Source organism: Lathyrus oleraceus, chromosome 1 (genome assembly GCF_024323335.1).
Source record: "Lathyrus oleraceus cultivar Zhongwan6 chromosome 1, CAAS_Psat_ZW6_1.0, whole genome shotgun sequence".
NCBI classification, from domain to species: domain Eukaryota; kingdom Viridiplantae; phylum Streptophyta; class Magnoliopsida; order Fabales; family Fabaceae; genus Lathyrus; species Lathyrus oleraceus.
Genome location: NC_066579.1, coordinates 412,892,275 through 412,919,937, shown reverse-complemented (window position 1 = coordinate 412,919,937; position 27,663 = coordinate 412,892,275). Strand labels below are relative to the sequence as shown.

Below are 27,663 nucleotides of genomic sequence, written 5' to 3'. Positions count from 1 at the left end.
TGTCTGTCATTGTCGATAATCCGTCGTTAAAGGTGAGTACAATAATCTCGCATATTAGGGCAGAGTACGACTACACTCCATCATATAGGAAGGCATGGATAGCTAGGACAAAGACTGTTGAAAAAGTGTTTGGAAATTGGGAGGAGTCTTACAAACAACTTCCAAAATACATATTGGCTCTAAAACAATATGCTCCCGGGACTATTGTCAAGTTGGAAACATTGCCCACGTATACACCAGACGGGACGTGTGCTGTTGGAAATGGAACATTTCACCGTCACTTCTGGGCGTATCAACCATGCATCATAGGTTTTTCTTTCTGTAAACCAATTATACAAATTGATGGTACATGGTTGTACGAGAAATACAAAGGAACGTTACTGATGGCAGTGGCACAAGATGGGAACAACAACATTTTTCCAATCGCCTTTGCCCTAGTTGAAGGGGAGACTGTTGAGGGATGAAGTTTTTTCCTAAGAAATCTTCGATTGCACGTTGCACCTCAGCCTAACTTATGTTTGATCTCCGACAGACACCCTTCAATCATCAGTGCATATAATAACATTGATAACGGTTGACAAAATCCTTCTTCGACGCATGTGTTATGTATTAGACATATTGCTTAGAATTTCATGTGGGAAATCAAAGATAAGACGTTGCGGAAGAAAGTTGTCAATACAGGTTACGCATTATTAGAACCTTCTTTCAAACACTACCGTGAGGAAATAAGATTATCAAACGAAGATGCAGTGCGGTGGATCGATAGTATTCCATTGGAGAAGTGTACTAGGGCATACGACAACGGTCAACGTTGGGGCCACATGACAACAAATCTTGTGGAATCAATGAACTCTGTCTTCAAAGGCATCCGTAACCTACCTATAACCGCTTTGGTGCAGGCAACATATTTCAGGTTAGGGGCGTTGTTTGAAACCAAACGCTCAAAATGGAGTTCAGTGTTGCAATCTGGACAATTGTTCAGTGATGCTTCAATGAAATTCATTATACATGAAGTTGCCAAAGCAAACACACACGTGGTTACAGTCTTTGACCGCACTAAAGGTTGGTATAGTGTTGTCGAGTCCATGGATCACAATGAGGACATGCCGATGGGACAGTACAAAGTCGAACTAGATAGAGGTTGATGCGATTGCGGAAAGTTCCAAGACTTTCGTACCCCCTGCTCCCATGTAATTGCGGCATGCTCAAAGGTTCAAAGAGATCCGTCATACTTGCTGTCTGAAGTTTACAAAGTCGCCAGTCTTTCAAATGTTTATAAAATTAGTTTTTTCGTAGTGGCAAAAGAGGATTATTGGCCAGAATATCAAGGAGGCATCGTCTGACACAACAAAGTTATGCGAAGGAAGAAAAAGGGTCGCCCAAACAGCACCCGAATTCGAACCGAAATGGATACGGCGAATAAAATGGTTAGACCATGTAGTCCATGCCGTCAGCCAGGTCACAATCATAATAACCGTCCTAGTGTTGGAACGAGCACAACCAGATAAATTCACGTGTACCTCTATTGCAATATATGAAAAACTAAATTTATTTCATATTAGACGTCTGTGACGAAAGTACCATTACATAAACAGTAACACAAATAATTATAACAACTACAATATACACTACGCCAAAAACTGGAATAGACAGCGCACCTTAGAGGGCGCTTTCTTAAAAAAGCGCACTCTAAAGTGAAGAGAAAAAATAAGGAGCGAACAACTGGAATAGACAGCGCACTTTAGAGGGCGCTTTTGTAACAAAGCGCCCTCTAAAGTGAAGCGAAAAAATAATGAGGAAATGGAGGGACACCAATAGAGGGCGCGTTTATGAAAGCGTCCTCTAAGGGTACCCTTAGAGGGCGCTTTTTAAAAAAGCGCTCTCTAAGTCCATGTACATTTCCAGTTTATAAGGCGCTTTTAGAAAGCCTTAGAGAGCGCTTTTAGAAGCGCCCTCTTAGGCCCCCTTTAGAGGGCGCTTTTTTTACACAAGCGCCCTCTAAGGTCCCCTTTAGTAAACATTAAAATTATAACATATACTGCATGTCTCTTTATTTTCTCTCTCTATATGCTATTTCGTTTACGTAATTGGGTTTTCTCTCTACTGCGATTACTCTCTACTGCGATTACTCTCGTCCTCCGTTCGTTCTCCCTCCCTCACCGTCGTCGTCGCCGTCGCCTTTTTCTGCTGCTGCGTTCACGTTCACTGAGTTATCTGCGTCCACCGTCGCTGTTCACTTTCTTCTCCATCGTTACCGTCACCTTGAAGGTATTTCTCTCAATAGTTTGTATTTTCAGGTGTTTGATTAGGGCATTTTCTAAACTGAGTTTTACATTTTGTGCATTATGTTGATTAATGTTGTTTAGGGCAAACGAGCACTATATGGTGTTCATGAGCACCTTGTTGTAAGGTTTTTTATTTCTGATTGAAAACTGATGTCATTTGGAGTGTGTTTGAGCTTGTGCTTGGAAGTTTGATGATTATGGATGCAAGTTTGTTCATGTTCCAAACACCATAAGTTTGCATTGGTCTTTTGTATGCAGTAGGTGTGTGTGAGTTTGTATTCAATAATGATGAAAAAAAGAGAGAGTTTAGATTGTTGTAACATGAGAGAAATGGAAGGTATATGAATGTGTTTTTTGTGTAGCTTCACGAATATGGTCATTGTCTTACTTGGGTCTTATTGAATCATTTCTATATTACAGATAAAATGGCTAGTAACCAAGACGATACCCATGACGCGAGTGGATCACGTAACAATGTTGAAAAAGAAATCAAACGAGGATTGACTGTTATGAAGTCAATCATTCGTGCAAGAGACAAGGGTGAAAAATTCGAAGTACATTGGAGTGCTGAAGACCAACTAATTGAGCCTAACGGTTCAATGTTGGCAAGTTACATTAGTTTCCTTGTTCGACAACATATTCCGATTACATGTGATAATTGGAGAAGTCCGGAATTGAAGGTTGGCAAAGAAAAAATATGGTCTGAGATACAGGTACTTACCATATATTGTTATATGTTTTTTTTGTTGACTATTTGTTGACCATATATTGTTATAATATTACTTATAATAACACACTCCATGTGTATGTTTTTTAGAGATCCTTTCACATCGATGAAAGCCGGCAAAAATATTGTATTCAATTGGCCGGAAAAAGACTCCGAGGATTTCGATCCTTTTTGTCCAACAAATTTCTCAAGGATGAGGAAGGAAAATTTGTTGAAGCAGAACGGCCAATGAAGTATGCGGAGATTATTTCAGCCGAAGAATGGGATAACTTTGTCGCCAAACGAAGAAACGAAAAATTCCATGTAATGTCTATTAATTATGGTATTATACAATTGTTAAGTTACTTGGTTCTGATATGCCTTAAACTTTTTTATCCAGGAAGTAAGCGACAAAAATCGGAAAAGGGCATCAAAACCCGCGTATCCGTACAAAAAAGGGCGTACGGGATATGCACGGTTACAACAAAGAATTGTGAGTATATTCAAATGCTATGAGCTTATACATTGTCACAATATGTTATAATTGATGATCTTATAATCTGATTCAATGTGTAGCTAGCCGAGGAGAAAAGTGACGCAACATCTCTTCCGGAGCACGTATTGTGGAAGGCTGCTCGGGTTGGGAAGGATGGGGCTGTCGTTGAAGCGGTTCAAAATGTTTATGACGAATGTGTAAGTATATGTAACATTATTTCTTTAATTATATCGAAAATTTTGTTAGACATATAATTCATTTTTAATCTCCTCTAATAATATTTCAGGAGACTTTATCCCAAACCTTACCTTCAACCGAGGTCCAGGATTGCAGGAGCGTACTTAGTCGAGTACTAAATGTTCCTGAGTATTCCGGTCGTGTGAGGGGTAAGGGTTTTGGTGTGACTCCGTCGTCATTTTATAAAAAACCAAAAACAAAAAATCCTACCAACAAAGAGGTGATGGAGACCTTGGCGGAGTTAAGGGCACAAGTACTCGAACTGCAAAAGGAGAATGCAAGGTATAGAGAGGAAAGGTGCGGTTCCGAGGCAAAAGATACTAGTGACCGAGCTAGTATCAATTGTCAACCGAAATTTCCCGAGGTAATTATATATGTTATTATGAAATTAAAATAGCACTTTTTTACTTGACACATATACACGTTAACAATAACATTTATTATTGGTTTAGGGCATTACACCTTGTCAGCTGTATCTATCGTCACCAACTTATCGCATAGTTGGCAAGGGAAAAGTGCACAACACTTCGGGTGAATTACTTCACCATAATCCCCTCCCGGTGGGATATATGAAAGTTTCGGTTGACCTTGTATTAGATACGGACGCGCTTCTACCATTACCTGACGTTGTTTCAGAGACAACGTTGATGCGAGATGCAGTCGGATCCTTTGTTGGATGGCCGTCAGATCTAATTTTCCCAGATGCCGAGGTATATATGTTCTAAATGATTATGAATATTTAGTATTCACATTTCAATTCAGCTACAATTATGATATTTAATCAATCCTTATTACATGGTAATGTTAGACTCCTACAAGACCCACACATAAAGCTGGTAAAGGGATTTCAAGACGCATCGAGTCGGTTGCATCTCAAAAAGAGGTACAAATATATATACCCATTGAATTATATACGCAACGATTCTGTTGCATCACAAAAAGTCATGATTTAATTTATATGAATTTTTAGGTTCCCGGTCGACAGTTGAAAAAAGCTGGTAAGGATATTCCAACGACGTCCGGGACAAAATCTCAAATTATGATGCGTCTTGAGAAAATGGTGGAAGAGTCAGATATTATGCACGGCGCCATCCGTAGTGTAGATATTGATGAAGGTGTTTTCGAAATTGCTCATTCCGAAATAATTGCAAAGGAGGACATGCAACAACTTTTTGAACACGAAGAATTGGGCATCGCTGTCATTCATACATACATATGGTACTCCGATCAATCTATTATTTACTTAGTTGAACAATTTATTTACACATTTCAATGAGTAGTCTAATGTTTATTATGTTTCTATTTAAGGTATATGTATGACACATTGATGCGGGGAACTGAATTGTGTAACCGATTCAATTTTATTGCTGCTTCCCGTATCAACACAACGTTAATAACGAAAAATTCAACATCCGTAAAGAATGAACTAGTCGATAGATTCATGGCGGCCGGCGATAATACTACACCCAGTTTGTATTTTTTACCGTTTAATTCTGGCAACGGGTTAGATTTTCTTTCTAATAATTTCATTCTAATCTATGTATATCTTTTACGTAGAAAATTTTCATGCATCTAAATTTTTGTTTTATTTTACAGTGGTCACTGGGTGTTGGTTGCTATGGATCTTTCGAGACTAATGGTGTATTATCTCGATTCGTTATCGGGTGATTGGAGTAAATATCCGAGTATGAAGAAGACGGTTGACGCGTAAGTTGAATTCCCCTAAATATTCGTGTGTATTTGTATATTTAATTATGTCTGTCAGATTGATCTCAATATACGTTTTTATTTTGTTAGGGCAATACTAAAATTTAGATCGAAAAAGAATTATCGTAATAGGAAGGACATTACCTGGGTCAGAGTTCAGGTATATATTAAGTTTCTTATTTTTGCTTATAATAGTGTTTGTTTTTTGCTTATAATAGTGTTTGTAAGAAATTAACTATATATATATATATATATATATATATTGTTTGTTTTTCTGTGTAGTGTCCTCAGCAAAACAATTCGGTCGATTGCGGATTTTTTGTATTGAGATTTATGAGAGATATCATTGCGTTGAATCGTATAGACATCCAAAAAATGGTATGGAATAATAACTTAGGGTTTATTTTAATATTATCGAATATTTCATCTAATTTGTTACTAAATCATGAATATGTTTTATTCTCTTAATTGTAGTACTTTGACGAATACAAATCTTACTCAAGAGCTCATTTGGATGAAATGAAGGATGAATTGTGTCAATTCATTATTGATCAAAGAATCATATAGGTTGTAGTTGTTGTACATATATGTATGGAATGTTGTTGTACATGCATGAATATCAATATATTAATGTTGTATATATGGAGGATTAATGTTGTATATAAATGGATTCATGTTGTATATATCAATGGATTAATGGTGTATAACATTGGATTAAAGGATGAAATCAATATGAATTTTACACTTTTGCAGCATGCACAGGTTCCCAATTAAATCAATATGGAATAATAACTTAGGGTTTATTTTAATATTATCGGATATTTCATCTAATTTGTTACTAAATCATGAATATGTTTTATTCTCTTAATTGTAGTACTTTGACGAATACAAATCTTACTCAAGAGCTCATTTGGATGAAATGAAGGATGAATTGTGTCAATTCATTATTGATCAAAGAATCATATAGGTTGTAGTTGTTGTACATATATGTATGGAATGTTGTTGTACATGCATGAATATCAATATATTAATGTTGTATATATGGAGGATTAATGTTGTATATAAATGGATTCATGTTGTATATATCAATGGATTAATGGTGTATAACATTTGATTAAAGGATGAAATCAATATGAATTTTACACTTTTGCAGCATGCACAGGTTCCCAATTAAATACCCACTGTTTTTCAAACAATTTTTTTTAAAATAACTAACACTTTAGAGGGCGCTTTTTGTAGGAAGCGCCCTCTAAACACTTTACATTGACAACTTTAGAGGGCGCTTTGTCCAGAAAGCGCCCTCTAAACACTTTACATTGACAATTTTAGAGGGCGCTTTGTCCAGAAAGCGCCCTCTAAGGTGGCCCTTTATGGACCACTCTAGAGGGCGCTTTTTTCTGAAAGCGCACTATAATGTGGCCCTTAAAGGGCCACTTTAGAGAGCGCTTTCTCCAGGAAAACAAAGCGCTGTCTTTACCTATGCCAGCGCCACTTTAGAGGGCGCTTAAAAGCGCTGTTATAGGCCAAAATAAGCGCCCTCTTTTCCCTTATTTGGCGTAGTGATAAGAACTATGCGATTACAACCATCAAAATAATTTTAAACATGTAATGCATCATCCTACGAGCGTCTTGGTCGGTCTTAGTATCCACACATTCACACACTTCTCCGTTTTGGTTGAATGTGGACACAAGCTATTGTATTCTTCTAATCCTTTCACCTTCTCCAATTTCTCCTTCTAACCAACTGTACAACGTCCGTTTAAGACGTTCAAACGTATCAGTACCGGAGCCGCAACGACGGAAAATATTACATCAGCATTTCGTTTCTGAATGTATGCAGACATTGTTAAAACAGAGAAACTTGAAGGTGATTGGGGTTGAACTAGAGAAAAATGGTATTAGGAGATGATTTTGTGTGAAAAATATTGCATCCAAGGCGTGACTTTTATACGGAGTGTACATAAAATGTATGCGCCAAGAGAGTTGACGCCCACATGACATCACATGCAGGCGCCCGAGGGATTGACGCCCACACTACAAATAGCACTAAGGCGCCAGGAGCATTGACGCCTCCTCATGAGGAGCCCAATGCATGCGCCAATGCTATTGGCGTCTCCTCTTCATGCTTAGGGGGTGCGCCATTTCATCTGACGCATCCTCTTCAAAAAGTGATTATTTTGATATTTTTTTTGAATTATTGATTATTTTCGATTTTTTTTTGAAAAAATTGATTATTTTAAAAAAAAATCACAACTGATTTAAACAATAACTTTGATCTCATCCAATAATATAAAATTTCACACGTGTTTTTATGTAAAATTTCTTTTTCATATGAACCATTTGAATATTTGACATGTGATGCATCATATAAAATAAAATAAGAAAAGGAAACCAAAATATTCATGAATAAAAGCCCCACATCTCTCAAACAAACTTGTCCTTTCCAAGTTCCAACCATAGCCACCATTGTTTTCTCCCAACATGTCCGAAGAACAAACTCCATCATCACCCTTTCTCAAAGCACCACTTCTACCTCTTCACGAACCAATCCAACAAACATCTAACAATTCCTTTACAATCACATCATCCATTTTCAACCTTAAAAACTTTTATATAATCTTAGGACCTTTATTATCCTTAGTTATTTGTCTCCTAGTGAAGCTTGATGCTCCTGCGACAAGCACAAAAATGCTTGGTGTGATTGCATGGGTTTTCACTTGGTGGATCAGTGAGGCTGTTCCACTTCCTGTTACTTCCATGTGTCCTTTGTTTTTGTTTCCTCTCTTTGGAATTTCTTCAGCTGATGCTGTTGCTCATTCTTATATGGATGATGTCATCACACTTGTTTTGGGAAGCTTCATTCTTGCTCTTGCTGTGGAAAGATATAACGTTCATAGAAGATTGGCTTTGAATGTGAGTAATAATGTTTAATTCCATAGTATTTCACATCAACCCTACATCAAAATTAAACCCAATATTATCAAAGTATATGATATGTTGTAACATGATGTGAATCTTACTTAACAGGTAACCTTGATATTTTGTGGCGATCCATTAAATCCAGCAATGCTACTACTAGGCCTATGTGCAACCACATTTTTCGTCAGCATGTGGTTACACAACGTTGCAGCAGCGGTTATGATGATGCCAGTGGCGACCGGAATCTTACACCGGCTACCGCCGGCACATGAACAATCGGAATTGATGAACAAGTTCAGTAGAGCAGTGATTTTAACCGTGGTTTATGCTACACCAATTGGTGGCATAAGCACTTTAACAGGAACAGGTGTGAACTTGATAATAATTGGAATGTGGAAAAGTCTTGCTCCTCAAGCAAAACCAATAAGCTTCAATAATTGGTTTTTCTTTGGGTTTCCTGTGGCTGTTTTTTTACTTATCTGCTTTTGGATTATACTATGTTTGCTTTATGTTCGAAAAGGGTCGAGTAGGGTTTTATCTGATTATTTGGATAGAGCTTATTTGAAGAGGGACCTTGAAGCTCTTGGTAAGTTTTTGCTTAACATATTTGCTTTTTGGTCTATTTAATCTTAAATATTTTGGTTTTAATTTTGAAAATGTTTAGATAATTCTTAAGCTAATATGTATCGTAAAATTTGTCTTTTTGAACTTAAAATATTGTATAAATAATAAATGTGATACATAAAAATTAACTATTTATAAAATCTAATAAAATTCATCTTTAAATTGAAAATGTTGTATAAATAATGAATGTGATACATAAAAATTAATTTCTTATAATATTTAATATTATATAAAAGTTAATTGCTTTTTTTTCTTCGGAAATTAACGGAAGAGATCAATTAGGATAACGAAAGTGAAAGTGAAAGTGAAGTTAAGAGACTAACTTACTTTAGAAAAACGAACGGAACATTAAATTAAGTTAAAAGATTGGGTGATTAATTATGTCTTTAATTTTCAATGCACATTTTTTAATTTTATCTTTAATTAATATTATTTTTATTTGATAATATATATTTTAATACTATCTCCGATTCTATTTATAAGAACAAAATTATTTTTTAAATTTATTAAATAATCAATACATTTGTATTATATAATCTACAAATACATCAATTATTCAATAAATATAATTTTTTTTTTCTTATAAATAGAATAAGAGGTAGTAAAAAATATCATTCCTTATTATTATTATTATTATTATTATTATTATTATTATTATTATTATTATTATTATTATTATTATTTATAATTTGTATAAATGATCAATTAGATCATTGATTGTACTGGAGGAAGAAAAGAATAGTTGATAACATAAAAGTGAATTGTTTATTAAAAATTTCTTTGTCAATGTCTGGCATACATTAAATTTAATCATTTTGTAATATTGATTAATATATATTTTAATAAAATAAAAAATAATTGATAAGTTACAATTCACGTTATCAAATAAAAAACATACTTAAGATTTTCTTGATAGGGTTGGCAGCAGAAAGAAATAAAACAGAGAGGAAATTTTTCAAAAGGAAACCATAAAAAAATGTCTTTTCCTATCCATGTTGCTTCCTCCATATCTGATTCTTTGTCATTTTGGTTCATTACTTTTATTTTACTTTTTTGTTATTGTTACACCAAATTAACAAGATTGTTTAAACAACATCTCTTTAACTTTACTTTAAAAACATACTATTTTTTAAGACCATTAAAAATATAAAAAAATTTAGAAACTAAACCTAAATTTAAGTAGGAGTTAATAAAAAAACAAAACAACTCTTCATTATAAACATTTACCTACAAATAGTGTAGCGCTCCTAGAATTTTTATTCAGAGAAATAATATATATATATTAAAAAATATTACGAATGCAATATCCGACCATTGTATCTTCTAAATACTTAAGTCAATATTAACAATATCATTGATACATTGATTCCTTCCCGATAAATTAAAGAGATAATCTTCTTAATAAACTCAATATAATTTAGTCATTTAATTTTTAAGTGTTATATAATGATAAAAGAATTTTAACAAGTAAGAGTAACCAATAGAGAGTCAATCTCTAACTACAATAGATATCAATATCTGAAATAAACAATTTCAATAAAGATGTCTCATTTTATCTAACATCCTAAAAATATACATTAATTTCATTTAAATAGTCTTCATTTCTTAATTAGAAATGACAAAAATATTTTTATTTTCTCCTAAATTGGATGCAGCTGTAACTCGGTTCCTGATTTTTGCAGGTCCCATGACTTTTGCTGAAAAGATGGTGTTATGTGTTTTTGGGGTATGTCTAACTACAAATTTTAACTATTTTATCTTTAACAGATTAATTTATTAATTATTATGTCAGTCTAAATTTTTTTATTCTATCACTATATCACAATCATTAATCTAATTTTATAGATAATTATGATAAAAGTCAAATATTCATAATAATAATAATTTGGATGTCAGTTTTAAACCAATTCGACGTTGATCAATAGAAATTGGAATTTCTAGCTTCTCACATCAAAAGCAAATTGAGACGTTAGGATGTGATTTTAAAGTAGATTTGATTTTCTAATAGGTGATTGATTAACTGTGTAAAAATTGTCATAATTATGAAGTAACTTAGTTTGTTAATAATATAGTTATTGATAATATTATGGATGACAAGAAGAATCTCAGATGACTTACCTGGATGGGGAGTTTTGTTTCATGGTCTTGTTGGTGATGGAAGCATAAGTGTAAGTTTCACTACATTTTCTTAAAAAAACATGTTTGAACCATTACACCAACAATGTCTTGCAATGTAGGTTTTGGCAGCTGTGTTATTATTCATAATCCCAAACATGAAGCAAAACGGAGAAAAACTAATGAATTGGAAAGAATGCAAAAAGTTACCATGGAACCTAATTTTGCTCCTAGGAGCTGGATTTGCCTTAGCCGAAGGAGTACAATCTAGTGGTTTAGCAGATGTAATGTCAAAAGCCTTAGGATTCTTAAAACATGTTCCATACTTAGCGATTGTTCCTGCTGTTAGTTTACTATGTAGCATTATCACTGAATTCATCACTTCCAATGATGCTACGGCTACACTTGTTGTTCCACTTTTGTATCATATAGCTAGAACTATGCATGTTCATCCACTTCTTCTTATGATCCCGGGTGGTATAGCGACTGAATTCGCATTCTGGCTTCCGACATCAACACCTTCAAATGTTGTTGGATTTGCTACTGGACATATTGAAATTAAAGACATGCTTAAAGTTGGTTTGCCTCTTAAGGTTGCTGGAATTTGTGTTTTGTCTCTACTCATGCCAACGCTAGGTGAGTTCTTATCGTCTTTGTTCTTATCTCTAAAGATTCGATACTTTTTAATAGGCACCAGACTCAGACACGACACCGTGAAACTGACATATATGTGGTTTCTAATGTCTAAGGGTTGGTTTTCTAATGTCTAAGGGTTGGTTTTGCAGGAACCATTGTGTTTGGAACAAACTATGGTACTCAATAGGTGGCACATGCAAACTTTCATTGGTTACTACATAGTTTTCTTTTCCAAATTATATGGCATTAGCATATGATTTTGAGTGAACGCCTCTATATATTTTGAATATTTGTTGAGTTCTAAATTATATTCAAGTTTTTAAAAATCTTGTATATTCTTCAAGTTGTTGTATATATTTTTTATAAATAGTCAAATTCTAGTCATTTTGGTGGTTTTTTTACCCAAATAACCCACTTTTTCAAGGAAATTTCCAAAATACTCCTAGTTTCAAAAAAATTCTCAAAATACCCCACTTTTAGGAGGAGTCGCCAATTGAATTGGAGACTCCTCTTAAAACTTGAATGAAGACGCCAATTGGATTGGCTAGGGCACCTGCCCTAGCCAATCCAATTGGCGCATATGTGTAGGTTTTAAGAGGAGTCGCCAATTCAATTGGAGACTCCTCCTAAAATGCATTTTTTTGTGTTTTATGGTATAAGTGAAAGATAAATTTGATATAATACGACTTGATATTAATAGAGTTTGGAGTTTACACAAAGAAACCTAATGGTGATGACCGAGATCACCTAACCGACCTCCGGTCCCACATCCTCTAGCTACCCTAACCCTTGGCCCTAACCCACGTTGACGATTCTGCACCGGTGTTTGATCATCTGAGGGGCTAGGAGCATCACTACCAACTACAGGAGAAGGTCCGTTGAGGTATTCAGACAAGTCAACATAGTCTTCAATATGCATTGATGGTGTACCGCCGTAGCTGAGCTCATGACCCATGCCAGAGAAGTTGGGATGTGGTTGACTCATGGATGGGCGACCGGGACGGTTGAAGGGAGACATGGGTGTGAATGATGCGTCGAGGAAAGGTTGGAAAGGTTGTTGGGGTGTTTGGTAGAGATAGGGTTGTTGGATGTTTTGGTTTTGTGATGTTTGGGCTTCTTGGCTACGGTAGGAGGAGGGGCGGTTGGTGTTTTGGCTAAGGCGACTTTGGTAGGGTGATGGTGTGGGTGCGAAGCGATGTTGGGTCTCAGGTTGATGGTCAATTTGTTGGGGGTGGTATGGGGTATGCTCTTGGTATTGGGGTTGGGTGAATGACATGTTTTGGTTGTATGTTTGTGGAACGGAAAGTTTGACGGATAGGGGGTTGTGAGTAACCGGGATGAGAATGTTGTTGGTGGTTAGATGTTGATCCTTCTTGTGTGTAACTTGCCTGGCGTGGGTCGTATATGTACATATCTTCGGCGATGAACTGAAAACCAACCGATCTGTACCAAGCCATATAAGTACGACTTGGTTTTACCTCAGTTGGCATGACTGCGTCAGTTAAGACATGGTCATGACTGTGCTTCCATTTGCGACACTCCGATCTTGCGAAGCTTTGCCATGGATTGAAGTTCCATTGGTCGTTAACTTTACGCAGATGCCATTCTCCTAGGCTAGCTGGGGGATCTGGGATATTCTGGACCATACCGAACTGCAGCTTCACACGATCGATGTTGTGCATCTCCACAATTGTGAACCGTATTATCGGTGTGCATGCAGTCCATACGGCTGCGTCTTCAGCGTTGACCTCATGGTCATGATCCAAATTAAGGTATGGACGCCAAATGAACTGAAATGCTAAAGAAGATAGGATTATAATGAATGTAGAAAAAGTTAACAAAATATAACGAAATAATTAAGTTATTTTGCTTACTTCTGTGGGTCGAAGGTGATCCAACAGGTTGTGATACTGAGTAATACAGTGTCTCGGACATCTGTTGTAACTCATACTACGTGTCGACCATCTACACCAAAAAGTCAAAAAAAATTAGTTTGAGGTAATAAACTTTAAGGAAGTAAGTAAAGATATAGCAATTTAAACAACTTACTTTTGTGCATATGGAAAAGTGAAAGGGTTGTTATTGACCGGTGCTAGAGACGGTAGTCTTGACCAATCCCATGCTTGTAGCAAAACAGCACATCCAGAAAATGTAGATGTATCTTTGTGGGAGTTTTTGCACAACGAGCTATAGAGATAGGCTAGACAAGCAGATCCCCAACTGTAACTTTCTATTCTATCTACATGTCTAAGTAGAGGTAAGTACATAATATGCATGCTAGAACCACTACCTTCGGGAAATAAAAATGGTCCTATTAACAACATAATGTAACACCTAGTTTTTATTATTCGAGCATCTTCGGTAGAATGCTCATCTAAGTATAAACTATTATAATATGACTTTAGGCGTGAGAGTAGTATACCTTGACCTCTAGCATTATCATCTAACAAATCAGTGTCTAAGAGCTCCATGCAAATTGAATTTTCATAGTTGGTCTTACCATTAACAACCTTGCCTTCAATGGATAGTCCTAAAAGCATGTAGACGTCTTCTAACGTCACGGTACACTCACCGGTTGGGAACCAAAATGTGTGTGTCTCTGGTATCCATCTTTCGCATAAGGCTAGAATGAATTTGTTATCTATAGACCAAGACAAAATCTGGCTAATATGACCAAAACCGGCGAGTTCAACATAAGGTTGAATCATCGGGTCCATATGGACATATTCGTGGACCCGAGTTCGAAACCTTGATACATCATATAAAAGAAAGAATAAAACACTTGACTAAGTTGGTATGTCAAAATAAAATGGGGTTGGTGAAGATGAAAGATAAAAAGTTAACAAAAGAAAAAACTTACATATGTTGCGATGTTTGCAACCGTTCCTCTATGTGCTTCGCCCATTGCGAGTAAAGACATTTTGTTGGGGGGTTGGTGTAGGTGAAACTAGAAGATGTTGTTGAAGATGAAATTGTAAAAGAAGTATTGTAGAGGAAGTAGTGAGAGTGATGGTGTGGAAGAAGTGTTGATGGAGTGGATGAATTTATAGGCAAATGGATGGAAGCATGAAAAGTTGTGCTTGCATGGTGTCTCTACATGAATTGGCGACCATGTACAACCTTTAAGAGGGGTCGCCATTCAAATTGGAGCCTCCATAGGGACATGCATGCAAGACCTAGGTCTGATTGCTTGGTTTCGAGGTATGAATGCATGATGTCTCCACTTGAATTGGCGACCATGTACAAGGAATAAGTGGAGGCGTCAATCCATTTGGAGTGTGTGTCTGCATGTATGACATGTGGCTGTCTTGTCTCCTGCATGCTGAACAAGTCACTTCTTGATAGCTTGCATGGTTGACACATCATCTCAGAGTATCTTGCATGTCCGACACGTCATTTCGGACTAGCTTGCATGTCCGACACGTCACTCCGAACTAGCTAGCATGTGAGACACTTCACTCATCTATTTAAGTGTCTTACTATCAACATCCAAGACACTACACTCACATTCATCTGCAGTAAGAAAATAGTTTTCATCTGCACAATGTCATCTTCATCATTATACAGTGTCAACGTTCACTGCAACGGTGAAACATACGAGTCTGAGCTACATGGTTTTTGTTTTCGAAACACTGATACCATTAGAATCACGATCAAGAGAAATGCAACCTTCTTGCATTTGAAAAAAAGAATACAATCCTTTATAGGATCGGGTATTGTGTCAAAGATCACATATCAAAATCCAATATTTTTTTAGAATGGTCAATGCAAGTATTTCCCCCTTAAGGTACGAGACAATGAAGATGTTGAATACATGTTTGTTAGTCATGAACATTCAGGATGCAACTGTATTGAGTTGTACATTACTCTTCAACCATGTATATCATCTCAACAGTCTCAACTAACCGGTGAGGATGAATCTGGTGAAGATGATCGACAATGGTTAGATGACGTCAACCCAGAAGCAGAGGCAGAAGTGGATGTCGTTGATGAAGAAGAAGGGGAGACCGAGATACAGCTTGATCACATGCTGAACAACGATGATGAAGATGATGATCAACCACCACCAATACCTCCTAGTCATGTCTACAATCCACCTCAACATATGACAAATATAGATCTTCACGACGATGAAACATCCAACAGTGTTTTCTATAATCCGTATCCGAGATCAGAAGGCGAATTAAAGGTGGGAGACATGTTTCGTACCAAAGAAGAATGTGTTCTGGCAATCAAAAAATTCCACATGAACAACTCTGCTGACTTTACAGTGAAACACACTGATTCTAGAAGGTATGTTACCGAATGTTGTAACATGCTTTGTAAGTTTCGTTTGGCTGCGTCTTACAAGAAGAAAAACGACTCTTGGGAGATCGCTTCAATAGACCCACCGCACAGTTGCATTGCAACTAACGTTGAACAAGATCACCGTAAACTAAGCGCAACTTTGATATGTCAAGACATTCTGCCGTTGGTTAATAAAGACCCATCAGTGAAGGTGAGTATAATTATATCCCATATCAGAACAACATATAATTATACTCCATCTTACAAAAAAGCCTGGATTGCGAGGACAAAGGCTGTTGAATAGGTTTTCGGCAATTGGGAGGATTCATTCAAGGAATTGCCACGGTTTTTATGGGCACTAAAAACATATGTCCCATGAACTGTCGCAATTATGGAGACAGTGCCAGCAATGATGCCAGACGGAACCTGTGCTACAGGTAATAGAATATTTCACCGTCTCTTTTGGGCATTTGACCTGTGCATCAAAGGTTTCGCATTCTGCAAACCTATTATTCAAATTGATGGCACTTGGTTATACAGAAAATACAAGGGTACTTTGCTCATGGAGGTTGCACAAGACGACAACAACAATGTCTTTCCCATTGCCTTTGCTCTTGTTGAAGGTGAAACGACTGGTGGATGGGGTTTCTTTCTTCGACATCTCAGAGCGCATGTGGCTCCACAAGCCAATCTCTGTTTGATTTCTGATAGACATGCTGCCATTGAGAGTGCCTACAACAACCATAACAACGGATGACATGATCCTCCTTCTACACATGTCTACTATATCAGACACATTGCACAAAACTTCATGCGTGCTATAAAAGATAAGAATCTTCGCAAGAAGGTGGTGAATGTTGGGTATGCTTTAACTCAACCGTCATTTCAATATTATCGTGATGAAATTAGACTGTCTAATGAAGACGCATGGAGATGGATAAATAACATACTAGTAGAGCAGTGGACAAGGGGAGTCTCCAATTGAATTCCCAAAATACCCCACTTTTAAGAGGAGTCTCCAATTGAATTGGCGACTCCTCTTAAAACCTACACATAGGCACCAATTGGATTGGCTAGGGAAGGTGCCCTAGCCAATCCAATTGGCGCCTCCATTCAAGTTTTAAGAGGAGTCGCCAATTCAATTGGAGACTCCTCTTAAAAGTGGGGTATTTTGGGATTTTTTTTTAAACCAGGGGTATTTTGGGAATTTCCTTGAAAAATGGGTTATTTTTGTAAAAAAACCCATTTTGATGGATTGAATATAAGGTCTCTGTTTTATTATCCACATCTCTACATTTGTAGCTACTTGCCTAGTTGACAGTCTAAGTGTTTGATTGTATCTCTAGGCACCTTTTAAATTTAAAGGTTTATAGAAGAATGAGTTTGTAGAGATAAAAAAAATTGTTTAAAAAGAATTTAATAACTTTTTTAGAAAATGAAAAAAAGTAAGAAGCAAAGATGGTGAAAGTAAATGAGAATCAAAGATGGTGAAAGTAAATGAGATATAAAATAAGAAACATCGTACCAATGTTTATCAAGATTCAGTCTAAAACCAATAATATATATATGTTAAGTATTTAAAGAAAAACACATTGAAATTTCATTATAATCACATTTTAACACATGTTAAGTTCACAACCTTTACAAATTATGAGCTCTCTTCAAATAAGAGTCTCTATTCAAGAGTTATCACTTCTCTTGAATTATGGATCAAATCTAAAATATAATAAAAAATTACACGAGATTACACACCTAGAAATGAAATTGCACAAGTCTAATATCAGCTTATTTTTTATTTTGATGTCTTTTCTTAGTAAAATTTAATGTATAATTGAGTTCCTCATAAAATCCTTCATTCACTCTTGATCTGAATCATTTAAATCATTTTACATTAAGTTTGTGCTATTTCTCAAGCACCAATTTAAAGTTTTTTCTCATTTTATTTCAAAAGCACATATCATATACTTAGTTTTATTGCTAGAAAAATTCTTCATCTCTTACAAATCAAAATTTTCATCTTGTATAAGATCCATCAATATTTGTGATTGTGTGATGAGTGTTCGTGAGGAAACCAATTAAATTACTATTGTATGCTGAAGTTTGTAATTTTCTAGCTTTTGAATTCGTTTGTGGAATTTATGAATTTGATTTCCATTGGAAAAAAAAGCGGGTTTCTCCATTAAAGTGGATTTGTTGCATCTATCAAACTTGTGAAGAATAATTTCAAGTGAAGATTGTTGAAAGTGTGAAGATTGAAGTTTATCAAAGGATGAAAATTGTGATCAAGGTTTTGGTCTAGATTATAGTAGTGTTTAGTTGTGTTGCAGACAAAGATTAATTAAGAAAGAAGATAAACTTAGCTATCATTAAGCATATTTATCTTAATTGCTTTAAGTGATTTTGTTGTGACTAAAAACTAAACCAAAATCAAATAGTGAAAGAACTTTTTTTTATGGTTTATCATCGGAGAATAGATTAGGTGCATGCAAGGGAGAAGCACCGAACCAATATAAATCTTGTTGCACTACTCTCTCTCTCTCTCTCTCTCTCTCTCTCTCTCTCTCTCTCTCTCTCTCTCTCTCTCTCTCTCTATATATATATATATATATATATATATATATATATATATATATATATATATATATATATATATATATATATATATATATATATATATATATATATATATATATATATACACTAGATTTTTCTTATTTTACTTAGAATTGCATGTTCTAGGTTTTCCTGAATTCATTGCGTCTAATCTTGTAAAAAGTTAAGTATGATTAGATTGATTTTTTCATAGGATCTAATTGTTGATTAAGTTGTTAAATTGTAATTCTAAATTGTTTAAAGTTTGATTAATAAAAAATACTCCAAATTTCTTGATTGAATGATTGAAGGTTAATTCGCATATTACACTCTTATCATCTATATCTTATTGGTGTTTGTATCATGACATTCAAACATTCAAATGACATAATTTATTTTTAAAATATATTTTCACCATTAAATTTTTTTCTAAGAAACTCTGATTTTAAAAATAATTGAAGGAAATTGGTCTATTTAACCCCCCTTCTAGACTTTTGACCTCCATATTCAACCAACGATTGACATCAAGAGTTGATCTTTTGATAAAGTTTAACAACATCAAAAATTATTATGAATATGATGCAAATTGATCCAAATGGAGCGTACAATAGAGCCTCCACATTCACTGGTGAAAATTACGCATGTTGGAAGGATTGCATGTACATGCACCTTATGCTTGTGGATTATCAATTATGGGTTTCTATTGAATAAGTAACATGTATTCCTCTAAAGGCCGTTGATGGCATATTCGTTAAGAAACCACCAAAGGAATGTAATGATAATTAGATTAAAAAGGTATCTTATGATTTGAAGGATAGAAATATACTCATCTCCAATTTCTCAATATCACATTGTAAGACTGCTAAGGCAACATCGTACACTCTTCAATTTCTCCATGGGGGAACTAAAGACGTCAAACAATATAAAATTAGCACATTGACAGAAGAATACAAACTTTTCCGCATGGAGCCCAGAGAATCCATGGCCTCCATGCATATGATATTTTCACACATAATAAAGAAATTAGCGAATTTAGGCAAAACTACATCTAATCATGATTGTGTGAATACAGTTCTGAGGTCCATGTGCAGAGAATGGGAGCCTAAAGTGTCTACTATCAAAGAATCTCATGATCTTTAGTCGTTCAACATGTCAACACTCTTTTGAAATCTCACTGAACATGAGCATGAGTTAAAAAGGCTTGAGGTAAGTGAAAACATTACAAAACATAAGGAATAGAATAAAAATGAGAAGAAGAACATATCATTGAAGTCTTCAAGCTCCAAGGATAAATTAAAATATGATGAAGATAATACGAGTGATGACTCTTCAAAGATGTAGATATGAGACTATGCGTGAGATGCTACAACAAATACATGAGGAAGAACATACTCAAATATCCTGGAATGAATTCAAAGAAGTCCAGAAAATAAAATCCTCTAAATAAATGATATGATAAAAAGAAGGAGGAAAAACAAGTAACAGGTTATGAGTGCGGTAAATCCAAACACTACAAAATCGATAATCCAAGTATGGTGAAGTGCAAAGGCAAACAAATGTTTTACAAAACAAAGGGAAAAAATCCCAACGGTCGTAAAGCGTACATAGCTTGGGAAAAAGATGAAGAATACTAATTTTCTGATAACAACTTAGATGAAGATGAAATATATCATCTATGTGTGATGGCGCGTCACAAAACAAAGATTACAAAGTAAGTGATTTTGTTTCATGTTCCATACCTTCTTATACTGAGCTCTCAAATGCTTTTCACGAAAAGAATGTTGAGGTCTTAAGTGGTTTTAAGAAATTCTCCATCCAAAGAAAAATAATTTTGAAACTTGAGGAAGAAATATGAAAATTGATAACTTGAAATAACACATAACACAACTCTCCAAAAAACCTTTGTTTCCTTAAGAAGTATGATATGAAGGATACTAAGATCTCTAACCAATAAATTCAAATCTTCTCATTGACAAAGATGAAATGGGAAAAGAGACTGACATAACCAAATACCAAGGTATAATCGAATCTTTGCTTTATTTAACTGAAAGTCATCCTGACATTGTGTTTAGTGTATGTATGTGTGATATATTTCAAGCTTCCCATATAAAATCACATTTTAAGACCATTAAATGCATTTTAAGATACCTTAGTGGACTTCAAACAATGGTGTTTGGTTCCTTAAAGGAAGTGAATTCACTTTCGTAGGCTTATCTGATTCTGATTTGGTAGGGTATAAATAAGTTATGAAAAGCACAAGTGGCACATGCCACATTTTTGGAAATTGTTTGATCATGTGACATAGCGAGAAGCGATATATCGTTCCTCTTTCTACCACCGAGGCAGAATACGTAGTCGTTGATAATTGTTTTGCACAAGTTGTTTGGCTAAAGCAATAATTATTGGACTTTGATTTAAAATTAGGGTGCATTCAAATCAAATGTGATAACACTATCACGATTAATTTAAAAAAAAATCCCATTTTAAATTCACACACTAAACATATTAATACTAAGCATTATTTTCTTTGAGATCATGTGGAAAAAGGTAATGCAGTTTTTGAATATGTGGACACCAAAAATCAGATTGCTACTATTTTTACCAAAATGTTGTATGCGGAGCCTTTACATAATTTTCTAATAGAATTAGGGATCCTAGATCCATCTTGTTTTGAAAGAGCAATGATCTCTGATTTTAAATTTTGTTGCATTTTTTTCATTAAGCTAACAGTTTCTTGTGTAGCAATTTTCAAATTAAATCATCAACTATTGGTATGATCTCACCAATACTCTTTCTCTCTCTTATTTTTTCCCCATATCTGAGTTAGTTGAATCCTTTTATTCTAACACATTTATGTGATGTTGAACAATACTCATTCTGAGCCATATTCTTGATCAAAGCTTTCACCTTAGTAGTATATTTCTTTAACATGGTGCCTCTAGTTGAAACATCCAATAGAAAACTCATTTCTCCTATAAGTCCTTTTGTAAAATATTTTACCTGCACCAAATCATCAAGGTTGTGTGAGGAACATCATTTAATGATTAGTTTATACCCTTTTCATGCATCATGGAGAGATTCGGTCTCTCTTTGGTAAAATCTAGTGATGCGATCCATCTTGTCTATAGATCTGTTCATTGAATAAAACCTCTATAGAAATAGTTTTTCAAACTCTCCCCAAGTATATATCATTTCACCTGGTAGAGTTTCTATCCAATTTTTAGCACTTCCTGTAAGCGTTAATGCAAATATTGAAACATCTTTATGCTCTCATTGATTCCATTTAGGTTGCAAACAAACACATCTAATTGAATCTTGTCAAATGGTCGTAGGATCTATCAGATAATTTACATCAAATTGAATTTCTCTCAAACGTGAAAGCACATGATTTATGATATTAACAAAATATGGGTTTGTCAATTACATCGAATTAAATGTCTCTCAAACCTAAAAGCACGTGATTTTGTATGTCAAGGAAACATGAGTTTTCCTATTGGAACCTATAAGTTAACTCTTGGTTGACTATTTTTCACCCAAAATCTCCTAGAGTACGTCTAGGAGAGTAATCAAATTTCTCCTTTTGTTGTTTAATTACACAAATTATTTTTCGAATTAAACAAGGTTAAGACGATTAATTCGAAAATAACTTAAAGAATTAACCTTGTTTCATTCGAAAAGTAATTTGTGTAATTAAACAACAAGAGGAGAAAATTGATGACTCTCCTTAAAGATGCATCATTGGTCTCGTGCTTGAAGGGTTATGGATCTTTATACATTACTATAAATAATATGACAAAACTTTCACCCCACCCTATCAAAAACCGAGGTAAAAGCACAAGGCGCGTTATGTTTTATATTATTTTTTAATAAATACCACATATTTCCTCGATTTCTAAATAAAACCGAGGGAAAAAATATTTCAGGACATGTTTCGAATCTCAGCATCAGCAGTTTATATTTTTATTTCTTTAAAAGTGGTGTCTTTCTTTTTATTTTATTTTTAATTTTTAAATTAATGATTTATTCCTTCAGGTATATTTAATAACCGAGGGATTAAATCATCATGTTTTACTATAAAAACACTCACTAATCAGATTTTACCATAAACCTAACTTATATGTAGCCGCTCCAAAGTTTTACGCATTATTCTCTGAGATGGATTGTAAGATAAAAAAAATCTTCAATGTTCTTCAATATTGAACAAAATATTTTTCTACCATTGCAGTCTATCTCACATAATGATGTTGATGTTGTTATTGAATTTTTATAATCAACTTCATATGTTGTCAATAAAAGAAAACATTGAGAAATTTATTGTTTTCATCGGTTGACAACATTGAGAAATTTATTCTTAAAAATAATCATTTATTTCTCTTTCACATTCTCTTTCATGTTCTATGTCATGTGAAAGCATTTGCCATGAAAACATTTGCTCAAGATATGAAATCTCTCTGAGATGGATTGCAAGTATTGTGATGAAGTTATTTCATCATTGAAGAAAGGATAACAAAATGGAAACGAGAAAGAAAACTTCAAAAAGAGAGAATCATAGCTTCATTGATTATTCAAGTGTGATAGTACAACTCTTATATAGTACACTCCTATCACATAATAGCCAATCAAATGAAACTAACTAACCAATAACCACCTAACTAACAATAGCCTTATCAACTTTATTAATCAACTAATCTAATCCAATGATTAAAGTAGCTAATCTTAACAGCCCCTTGTCGCAGTCTAAAAAATATAGTATGCGAAAAAAACAACCGGCGAGAAAGAAATGACATAAGAGTCGCCACCGTGCGTTATTTATCCCAAAGGAGGGAAAGGAAACGCTCGAAGTAAACCTGGAGAAAGGAAAGGAAAAGACAAGGTTTCGCAACCAAATCTTGGGTTCGGGAGTCGATTATGCGAAGGAAATGTATTAGCACCCCTACGCATCCGTAGTACTCTACGGGATCCACTCTTGTTGTTCTTGTCTAAAGGGTGTGTGTTTATCTAATGTACTATTTACTAAAAGAAATGGCCAAAGAAAATGACTCGCACAGATGTCGCATCCACTGCATACGTATCTCATCTGAATATGAGAATCAGAATCTTCATAGCTCGGCTACCTATGGGTTAAGGATAAGTGTGCTCGCTAAGACATCGCGTCTTATGCCTACGTATCTCATCTGGAATGAGAATCAGAGCAGAACGTAGTTCAGCTAACTACGGGAACAAGGGTCTCGATTGCAACTAGGGTAAGAGAAAGGAAAGGTCTCGATCGCAACGAGGGCGAGAGAAAAGAATCGCAACGAGGGCGAAAACAAGCAAGGATTAGTTGTTAGTTGTCAGTTAAACTCGGCAAGACATCGCATCTTGTGCCTACGTATCTCATCTGAACATGAGAATCAGAGTTGTCGTAGTTCGACTACATAGGGATTGCCATCTGAACATGGACTTACAAAGGAGGACACCAGTTGTGTCAAAAGAGAGTGGGCAATGTGTTCACGTCCTAGCAGCAGGTGTCGCAGCTCGCTGAATCGAGTCTTAGGCAGTTACCTCTTTGCAATAGAACGGACTACATGCCACAAGATCGAAGACACTCGGAAAAGGTCTAGAAGTGGGGGAAGCTCTGCCCTAGAGTTGTCATGCAAATGTACTTAAGTGTTAGGATTTACAAATGGGAATATCTACCTAATGTTAGCATGCAAAGAATAAGGGAAATCTACCTATGTTATCATACAAAAGAATATGGGAATTCTACCTATGTTATCATTCAAAAGGATATGGGAATCCTACCTATGTTATCGTACAAAAGGATATGGGAATCCTACCTATGTTATCATACAAAAGGATATGGGAATCCTACCTATATTATCATACAAAGGGTTCTATCTAATGGGTGCTACCTAATCGGAACAAGAATCGACGAATGGAGCAAGGAGAGGTGCTAGGGATAAGGGTAGATGGCGATGCATGAAGCAATCGACTTACAAGGTTGATGGCGATGCATAAAGCAATCGACTTACAAGGTTGATGGCGATGCATAAAGCAATCGACTTACAAGGTTGATGGATGAATACGTGCTGGTTCTGTTAGGTTTTGAAAAATGATTACTCGACGTTGGATCGAGGTTTTGATCTTATTTTGAAATGGTTATCGAATGTTCATTTTAATTCTTGTATTAACAGATGAATAAAGAATGAAAGAATAAACATTATACATTTCATGGGAGAGGGATACATTTGTTATGAATGGGGATTGTTCATGGCGATCAAACAAATAAGAATAAATGCCTCATACATCATACAAGTAGGCCACAATTAATCAAACAAGCAAGATATAAACAAGTATATAATCAAATCAAATAATCAAAGAATGAAATAATGAAGCATTAAACAATGTATGAGAAGTATAAACATATTAAACAATCAAACAATAAAGACATGGATGAAAGAAACAAGTATAAAAAATATCAGATGAATAAGACAAGTGAAATTATGCACACAAAGAATCAATGAATAATTTAATCGGGAAATGATGCAAGGATCAAATAAAATCAAGATGAAAGGCCTCTAATATGTGGCATATGATATGAACAAGGGAGGATCAAAAGATCTCTCCAATTGCCCTAAGCAATCCCTATGTCAAACATCAATCATAGAAAAGTCAACCGAAAAGTCAAGTCAACTCAAAATATGTCAAATAAATAGTAAATTAATCACAAAAATTATGAAAAATTAAAATAAGTTAGGTGGGGTCAGGATATCATCATCCCCCAAAGATATTTAAAAAATAATGAAAATTAGTGTATAAATTAATTGAAATAAAACAGAAGTCAAATGAAAAGTCAACCAAGCAAACTAGGTCAAAAATAAATCCAAAGTAAATTAAAAATGGGAAATGAAATTCCAATAAAAGGTCAGGTTTACCATGAGACATTGGTCAACCCTCATCCCAAAAATCAAGAATTAAAAATTATTTTAAGTCATGAAAATAAAATAAATGAAAAAATGTGTACCAAAATGAACCATTTGGAATAAATAATTGAAATAAAATGTTAACATTAAATAAAATACGAAAATAAAAAATTAAATAAATTAAATAAAGCATTAAGGAAAGTAAAAAATATTTTTTGGTATTTTTATGAATAAATAAACTATTTTTATTAATTAAAGACAAAACAGAATAATAATAAAAAAAGAATAAAAAATGGAATGGAAAATACAATGTGAATAACAATGGGCCTAACACAGGGGGGGTGGATAGCAGTATGCTACAAGGCCCAGTCCAGCGAAAATAGGCATGTGACAGCCAAATAAAACATTTCATAAAAAAATATTATGTAAACCAACATCAACTGGTCAAGCTGGGTTTTAAATCACTAAAGACAAAACCAAAAAATGGACGGTTGTGATAAGAAGCAAGGCACGAGATCGAAGGGTTGTACAGTGCCACGTCCCAATCCTTCATGCAAACGTGAAAACGGCAGCAGCATGCATGGTAATTTCGCGAAAATGCAGCACATCACGTCCGTTTTCCAGCCAGCATAACTCGAGCTACAATGCTCCAATCGAGATGATATAAAAAGCAAACTTCGAGTACAAAATGAGAGGAACATCATGGTATTTTATTTTATGCAAAATAGTGACTCTAGCATGGTGAAAAGTGAACGACAAGGTAGGCTCATGCAAGGATATGGCAAAAAATTTAATGTTGCAAAATCAAAGTTTAATGAACATGCTTCAATGAAGGGTCCATAAGGCAATCATAGCATAATATTAACATGTAAAATAAGCACGAAAAAAGCATGGCAATAAATGAAAAATACATGAAGTATGGATGGACATCATAAAATGAACATGGAAAGTATGATGAACAAGCAAAGTATTCATGACCATGGAAGGTTGGAATAAAGAGATTACCTAGTGGAGAGTGTCCACTGCTTCTTGTTAGTGGAGGAATGGAAGGAAATGAGATACTTTTCAACGGTGCTTCAAAGTTTGTGAAATAGAAAAGGAATGCAACATGAAATGAACCAAGTTTGCCTTGCCCCAAAGTTCTGCAGCCACTACCTCTCAGATTAGGGTTTTTAGAAGCTTTAAATATGTAGGGTTTGAAATGCTTAATGGGCTTGAAAGATTTGTTTTTGATTATGTGCATAATGAACAAAAAATGTGTAAAAGTGAGGTGTATGAGTAAACTCTAATTGTAGCAAAACTTAAGTGAGTGAACCAAAAGCAAATGGCCAAATGGGGTAAAGAGTGGTGTGTGGGTCGTTTTTGGCTTGACTTGATTTTCTAGTGCAGCACAAAAATGGCCCAATAGGGTGACTTTAAGACCTTGTATCTTGATGAGAACATGTCCAAATGGCAAGGCAATGCAAACAGTAGAAAGAGGGCATGGAACTTAACATTTTTTATGTTGAACACATCTTGAAATGGCGAGTGGAAAGAGGTGAAAAATGGCCATAAAGTTCAGGTCTCATGGCAGCAAAATGGTTGGGCCAGTTTGGCCTAAATGCTGTAAAACAATTAGCCTATGATACCAACTTTAGATGAGTGTATCTTCCAAACCAATAATCCAAATGGGGTGGTTCCAAAAATGTGTGAAAGAGGGCATATCAAGGTACAACTGTCATGAATAAAGTGTTTTCAAAAGATGCCTTGAAGTGCAAGAAATCTGGCCCATAAGTCTTGACAAATTTTGCAAATTTTGGACTTAGAAAAATTTCTAAGTATTCTAAAATAATGTCTTACTTTGACCAAGCCTAACTTTCTCACTTTTAATCCAAATGAAACAAACTTTATATCTCTAGAAAGCTTGAAACAAGAGGAACAACTTTCATGTTGAATAAAAGTTCAAATGGAGCTTGCATCTTGATGGAATATAGGCTTAAATTGGGTGCAAAAACCATAAAAACTTGCCTTAAATGGAAAATCAACTATTTCCAAATTTGGTAATTTTTCCAACTCCTGATTAAATGATGAATCCATGATCCAACGTTGATCAAATTTCACATGTAGGCTTCCTTAGGCATGAATTTTGAGATTCCACTTTCAAAATGTCGGGAG

The 27,663-nt window shown here is 34.9% G+C and overlaps 1 protein-coding gene and 1 long non-coding RNA gene across 2 annotated transcripts; both read left to right on the top strand.

Annotated features, from left to right (window-relative positions):
* The first annotated feature begins 5,228 nt into the window (after positions 1-5,228).
* On the top strand, positions 5,229-5,899 carry LOC127076859 (uncharacterized). Its single transcript, XR_007786900.1, has 3 exons — positions 5,229-5,431; positions 5,522-5,591; positions 5,714-5,899. It is a non-coding gene; the product is annotated as an uncharacterized LOC127076859 (long non-coding RNA).
* A 1,931-nt stretch (positions 5,900-7,830) lies between these two features.
* Positions 7,831-12,109, top strand: LOC127076850 (tonoplast dicarboxylate transporter). The gene is made up of 6 exons (XM_051018643.1): positions 7,831-8,344; positions 8,459-8,936; positions 10,657-10,700; positions 11,047-11,142; positions 11,212-11,725; positions 11,875-12,109. Exons 1-6 carry the CDS (start codon positions 7,913-7,915, stop codon positions 11,910-11,912), a joined length of 1,602 nt encoding a protein of 533 aa, XP_050874600.1. The 5' UTR covers positions 7,831-7,912; the 3' UTR covers positions 11,913-12,109.
* Positions 12,110-27,663: the final 15,554 nt, after the last annotated feature.

Coding starts and splice junctions, on each gene's coding strand:
- LOC127076850 (XM_051018643.1), top strand. CDS start 7,913: ATGTCCGAAGAACAAACTCCATCATCACCCTTTCTCAAAGCACCACTT. Junction 11,143..11,211: donor TTGGTGATGGAAGCATAAGT/GTAAGTTTCACT, acceptor CTTGCAATGTAG/GTTTTGGCAGCTGTGTTATT. Junction 11,726..11,874: donor TCTACTCATGCCAACGCTAG/GTGAGTTCTTAT, acceptor TTGGTTTTGCAG/GAACCATTGTGTTTGGAACA.